The sequence below is a fragment of the Bos indicus x Bos taurus genome, chromosome 1 (genome assembly GCF_003369695.1).
Source record: "Bos indicus x Bos taurus breed Angus x Brahman F1 hybrid chromosome 1, Bos_hybrid_MaternalHap_v2.0, whole genome shotgun sequence".
NCBI classification, from domain to species: Eukaryota; Metazoa; Chordata; class Mammalia; order Artiodactyla; family Bovidae; genus Bos; species Bos indicus x Bos taurus.
This window is the reverse complement of record NC_040076.1, coordinates 15675244-15681243: the sequence shown is the minus strand read 5'-3', so window position 1 is coordinate 15681243 and position 6000 is coordinate 15675244. Positions and strand designations below refer to the sequence as shown.

General features: G+C 42.9%; 1 protein-coding gene across 2 annotated transcripts in view; it reads left to right on the top strand.

Annotated features, from left to right (window-relative positions):
- The first annotated feature begins 436 nt into the window (after positions 1 to 436).
- The window catches only part of NCAM2 (neural cell adhesion molecule 2), a 567319-nt gene continuing 561755 nt past the window's right edge, over positions 437 to 6000 (top strand). For both annotated transcript variants that reach the window (XM_027545118.1, XM_027545216.1), the window contains exon 1: positions 437 to 736. In XM_027545118.1, coding sequence (XP_027400919.1) covers positions 682 to 736 — 55 coding nt within the window. In that variant the 5' untranslated portion in view covers positions 437 to 681. The remainder of the gene's footprint in view (positions 737 to 6000) is intronic.

Sequence of the window (6000 nt, the reverse complement as noted above, 5' to 3'; positions counted from 1 at the left end):
ATCCACTGTCCACCCCTAGCTGTGCGGCTCCCACGGAGCCCTGACGCGCTAGAAGCGCGCGCGGGGCCGGGCAACCGTCGGCAGCATCAGCACGGGTTCCAGCGGTTGGCTTCCGCCCACCTGCCTACGTTGGGGCGAGGGCGCCAGGCTGCCCTCCCTCCCTTGGCCCAGGGCCGGCAGTCCCCCTGAGGATCACCTTCAGGCTGGGCGTGCGGACGCACTCGTGCCAGCCGGATCGCGGCGACCCGGGGTAGCCGGAGGCCCCGGGAACCGAACTCGCGGCTGCGAGCTCGACTGCGGACGAATCCAGGGGGCCGCGCGCCTCCCGGCCGACGGTCGGTCGCCGTGCGGCGCGGAGGGATACGCCTCGGCCGCGCCTCCCCTCCCCGCCCCTCCCCGCGCCCCCGCCCCCGCCTCCCTCCCCGCCCGGCTCTGCTGCCGCCGCGGCGGCCGCTGCTGCTGGTGCTGCTGGTGCTGGTGCCGCCGCCGCCGCCTGGATATAGTGCGGCAGGGAGCGGAGCTTGCAGTCACTTTGCAAGGAGGAGCGCGCGGGCTGCGGGCGGCTGGGGCACCCCCGGAGCGGCGGCGGCTCTAGCAGAGGCGGCCGTGACAGCGGAAGGTTCTCTCTCCGGGGCTGGACTTAATAACTTTGGAACTGTCCACCGGTGTCACGTCCTGAACATGAGCCTCCTCCTCTCCTTCTACCTGCTCGGGTTGCTTGTCAGTAGCGGGCAAGGTAGGAGTGCGGTGCTTTTCTTGCGTTTACTTTCCCTCCCCCTTCTACCCAACCTGGAGAGCCAGAAGGAGCTCCAGGAAGAATTAAATGACGGGACTAAAGTTATAGTTATTGTTGTTGTTATTGTTTCCCCCAGTGATGTCTGGTCTGTGGAGACCCTTGAAGAAGAAAATACAGGCTGGGAGATGGGCATCAGTGAGCCAGAGGTTTAGGAAAACTGTATCTTTCTCTGGGATCTTGGCTTTCTTTGAGTTTCATTATCAAAAAAATTGGATGAGTAGGTTGGCATGTGTTACCAGTTAAATGTCTGAGGTTGCGAAAGGCAAGGGAACGATGATGTTTTAAAGAAGAAGCAAAAACTGTCAGCATTAAACTCGTTGGGAAATATTTCTGTTGTGTGCAGGAAATTCAGTTCTTAGAGACTTTTTTTTTTTTTTTAATTCCCTTGCCCAAGACCCCCAGTTTCTGACAGAAGTGAACGATGATGGTTTATTTCTGTTGAGAACTGAGAGAGGGGCCATGGATGTGTGTAAGAAAGCAGATGGATAAAACTAGGAATGTGTTGCAGTCATTCGTTTTCAGCACACCCCCCCCACCCCTTGTTAATACAGCAAGGTTGACATTTTTTATGCCATCAGATTGTAATTACACCTGTGAGGGATGTTTAGCTTGTGGGGAACTGGTGGGATTTTTATCTGTTTAGAAAAAAACAGAAATAGCTTACTAGAATAACCTGAGAGAATTTGGGGAAGCTACCTCTGTTTATAGAGATAGATGTGCATTTGCATTGTTTAGTTTACGTTCACGTAAAATATATTTATAATAAATGGAGGCATTTTCAATAGTCCAGACAAGTTTGGGCATTTAAATTGGGGACCCAAAATGCTAAAACATGCATATGTGGAAGTCTTCCAAAAAAAAAAAAATATATATATATATATATGTGTGTGTGTGTGTGTGTGTGTGTGTGTGTGTGTGTATAGCAGTGATTTTCTGATGTGTAATAATAGCAGAGAATGTTATTAGTGTAGCATGATTTTTTTTTTGAGAAAAAAATAAATTACAGCACAAGTTAAAATATCTCCACTGTATTCAGTTCTAAGCTTTTTAGCCTCTTCTGTGTTTTTCATTTGGTCCAGCAGGGGGTGGTAGAACTCCATTTTAAGGTGGGTCTGTTCTTCCACACTCCCTAGGTCCTTCTATCATTCTTCAGCCGGGCTTGACATTTTGGATATGAAACCTTCCTTTCTCTGCCCTTCTCCTCCCTAAATCTATAGTGTTAGTCGCTGATGAAACGCGATTGGATACAGATTTTTATGTTCAGAAATTAGAACGCAAACACTGTTTTAGTTTGTAAAGTGACTTGCTAAGAGGCTGCTCATTTTCTCTTAAAAGAATAGAGTATGCAAAATTCCAGTCGTAGCAAAATTGCAGTTTTGTCAATCTGAAGCTAATATTAGACCAGCCACTTAATTGAATCATTTTAATAGCAATGATCAATATACACACTCTGCCCTACAGATACGCTGCTTTAATTGTTGGAGAGCTGCTGGTTATGTTTAACTGTTCATTTGTAATATAGACAGGTATTTCTGAATACTGAGAAGCAGTCCCCCAAAATTGCAGTTAAAATACCACTGCAATTAACCAAATGTAGACACTGTGGGCAAAATGAGGACATCGTGGAAGGCAAGTTTGTGCAGACTTAAGATTATATTGTGACTGATTTGGAGAAGAAAAAGAAAAAAATGTGTCAGTTGTGGAGTCTTTGAATTTACTGTCATAGACATTAAGTGTGTTGGAATTTGGGGGATAAAAAAGAAATCTGGGAATGTTTAAATAGTACACACAGACACATATAATTTGGGTCTGTGTATGTAACACATATTTGAAATTGTGATTCACCAATTTAGAATTCAGAAGGCAGGGTGATTATAAAGAGGGGCTTGGAGACTGAAGCATGCCTCACAGGGAGCCCATATTCACTGTAATGTAACAGGGAAGGGAGAGAGCGTCGTTCTCAAGATCTCTCTATCTAGTACAATTTAAAAATGCATGGCACTCACAGAGGTATAGATGCATGCATAGCAGAGAGCCCAAGCTTTTGTGAAACAGAACATGTGGTACTTCTGTACCATGTGTCCTAATGAAGTCAGAGATGCTTGGAAACGGCAATCCTGATCCTGGAGTCCAGTTCCTCTCTGCTAGTGTTTTGTTCTCCAATTAAGGATGCAGTAGCAAGTATCAGAAGCACCACAGGGAGCAGTTTGGAAAAAAATAATGCATCTAGCATAACTCATACTTTTGTTTATTCTTTTGTAAATGGGGCCATGGAAAAGCCACCAGTCAGTGATCCTTGGGCTTGCCTTGGAAATACTAAAATCACAGCTTGCTGATTTATGTTTCCAACAATATACTTGCAGGAGGTTTTATGAAGCATGATTGAAGCTATCGCTTTGGAAAGTGGTGTGCAGTTAGACTGGAGAAAGGCAATGATGATGTATTCCCTTTTAAGTAGTCAAAACGTTTTGAACTGCGGCCGTGGAATAGGAGAAAATGACAGAAGTGAAAAACTGACTAACTTAAGTGGATGCCAATACCATAATTAGCTAACAAGGCCTAATAGTTCTGCTTCTAACTTTCAACACAAGGTTATTGTTCTACTGTAGTGAGAGGCTTTTTTATTGTAGCAGAAGTGCTCCTTTAAAAGCCTCTCCTTCTCGCTGCAAGATTCATATCCAGTGAAGTGCAGTTGGGATTTAATTGTTGAGTCTGGATTTCATTGTCAATGAAACAACTATTCCATAGCTCTAACTTCTGCAGTTATTTTTCCTTTGTATTTAGAACTTGGTCACAGCTTCTGTCATCATTAAGTCTCAAGTGATAACTTGAGCCTGTGATTCACAGTGCGTGTGCTGTTTGGATCTATGTAAATTTGTATTTACATGTAAGGGCTGCTTTCCTGAAACTTTAAATTTTTAAAACAATTTTCTTCTTTTAAAAATTACCCAAGTGCAATTAATAATCATCTATGACTGACTGTTCGCATACATACATTAGAAGCACTGTTGTTCAAAATTATTAAGCAAGAACAGAGGTGTCTGTTCAACTGGATCTCTCTTGTCATCCAGTACAAGATATATACCTAGGACACTCACCTAAGCCAAAATCATTGGGGAGAGGAGGGTGAATTGCCCAGTTAGTTAGTTGAACTTACAGGCATCTGCTTACAATTGTGCTTTCTGATGAAGTGCTGGCAAGTCATTGTTCATTAGAGAGGTGTAGGTATGAGGGTGACTACTGGTTTCAGGTCTACAGGAAGGTCTCCACAAACCTGTCTTCTGTGGGGGCTGTTAAGCAGACAGCCTGTCTTACCTACCTGGCTCTAATGCTTAGATGTCAGCTTTTCTTTGTACGATTTCAGTTGAATCAACTCCACGTTCATTTGCTTGTAGAGAAGATAGGCTATGTAAATTAATATCCTTATCCTCAATGAATAAACCACAGGATTTCTTTCTCTGCTTTATATCAAAGGAGTTCAGTGGAACATTTGGTCACTTTAGTGTCCAGTGATGAATTGTGGCGCCTAGAGAACTGGAAGGGAAATTGGTGGGTCCTGAGTGTTCATGAATCTGTTCAATGACACTCAGGGCTAATGGTCTCTCAGAAGTAATGCCCTCTCAGAGAAGCAATTAAGGGGACGGAAGAACCTCATACAGCCCAAGAAGAAACTCAAACTTCAGATAATTTCATACATAAAATGGCCTGTTTGCAAACATGGGACTTGTTTGTACTGAGACTGAGAAATGAGATACAGAAAGTGTTCAGTACCAGGCTAACAGCGTGGTTTGTTTTTGCCTGTTTCCTTGAGAGGGAGATGTGAGAATGCAAACGGTTGTCACTCTGAAGACCCTGGAACTAGTCTTGCTGCTTCCTCTGGCTTTTGACATTCAGGAAATGACTTTAATTCTTCTGTTTTGAGGGTCATCTCTCACAACAGTGTACATGGAAAAGTACTTTGAATTGCCTTTTCTTTTTTTTTTTTTTACGTCCAAAATAAAAATAATCCTCTAGGAGTTGGTGGATGCAAATTTAATAATTTTAATATTCTTATAAGCGAATATAGTTGTTTTTTTTCAAATTTTATTGACTTAAGAGTCTAAATTTCCTGTGCCCTTTATACTATCCCAGTTATACTGAAGATAGGCCTATTTAACAGATTTTAGTTTTAATGTTCCAAATTACATGATATGAGAATACTTTAAGATGCAACCCGTGCTGTTATTAAATGTAATATTCCTGAGTTTCACAGAACTGAGGTATCTTTAATTGTTCAGCAAATAAAAGTGCTTATGTATGGCACTCTCTTAAATATTTTAATAACTTTGAACTATTTACAATTATAACAATAGTGCTCATCTCAAATGGTTTTCAACACACTCCCTAGTTTCGCATACTCACTTGTGCCACTAACAATTCATCAAACATTGGGAAATATTTTAGAAAGCTATGATCTAATAGGAGAAAGGGGCAGCAGAGGAAGCTAGATAGCATCACTGACTCAATGGACATGAATTTGAACAAACTCCATTAGATAGTAGAGGACAGAGGAGCCTGGCATGCTGCAGCCCATGGGGTCACAAAGAGTTGGATATGACTTAGGGACTGAACAACAAGAACAGTGATCTAATGAAATAAACTTGCCTGAATTTAAATAAGTAAGAGGCAGAAGGGGGAGTTTTGAGAGTATTTATAATCATAACAGGCTTCCCTGGTAGCTCAGACGGTAAAGTATCTGCTTACAATGCGGGAGACCTGGGTTCAATCCCTGGGTCAGGAAGATGCCCTGGAGAAGGGAATGACAACCCACTCCAGTATTCATGCCTGGAAAATCCCATGGACCAAGAAGCCTGGTGGGCTACAGTCCATGGGGTTGCAGAGAGTCAGACACGACTGACTTCACTTCACTATAATCATAACAATCAACAGATTAACCTTGGGAGAATCTTAGGTCAATTGATGAAAATTGTCTTGGTTCCAATTTGTTTTTTAAAAAGAGTGGAGAAGGAGAACAAACACTTGACTTGGAAGCAGAAGACCTAGAACACTGAGGGCCTCTTGACTGAAGAAGCAGCTTACTCTCTCAGAGCCGTTATTTGCCTGTTTGAAAATCTGATATAAAAATATCTGCCTAGTTGACCTTGCTGTACTGTTAAGAGGAGCAGTTGTGATAACACATATGTGTAGACCTGTTGTAAAATGTC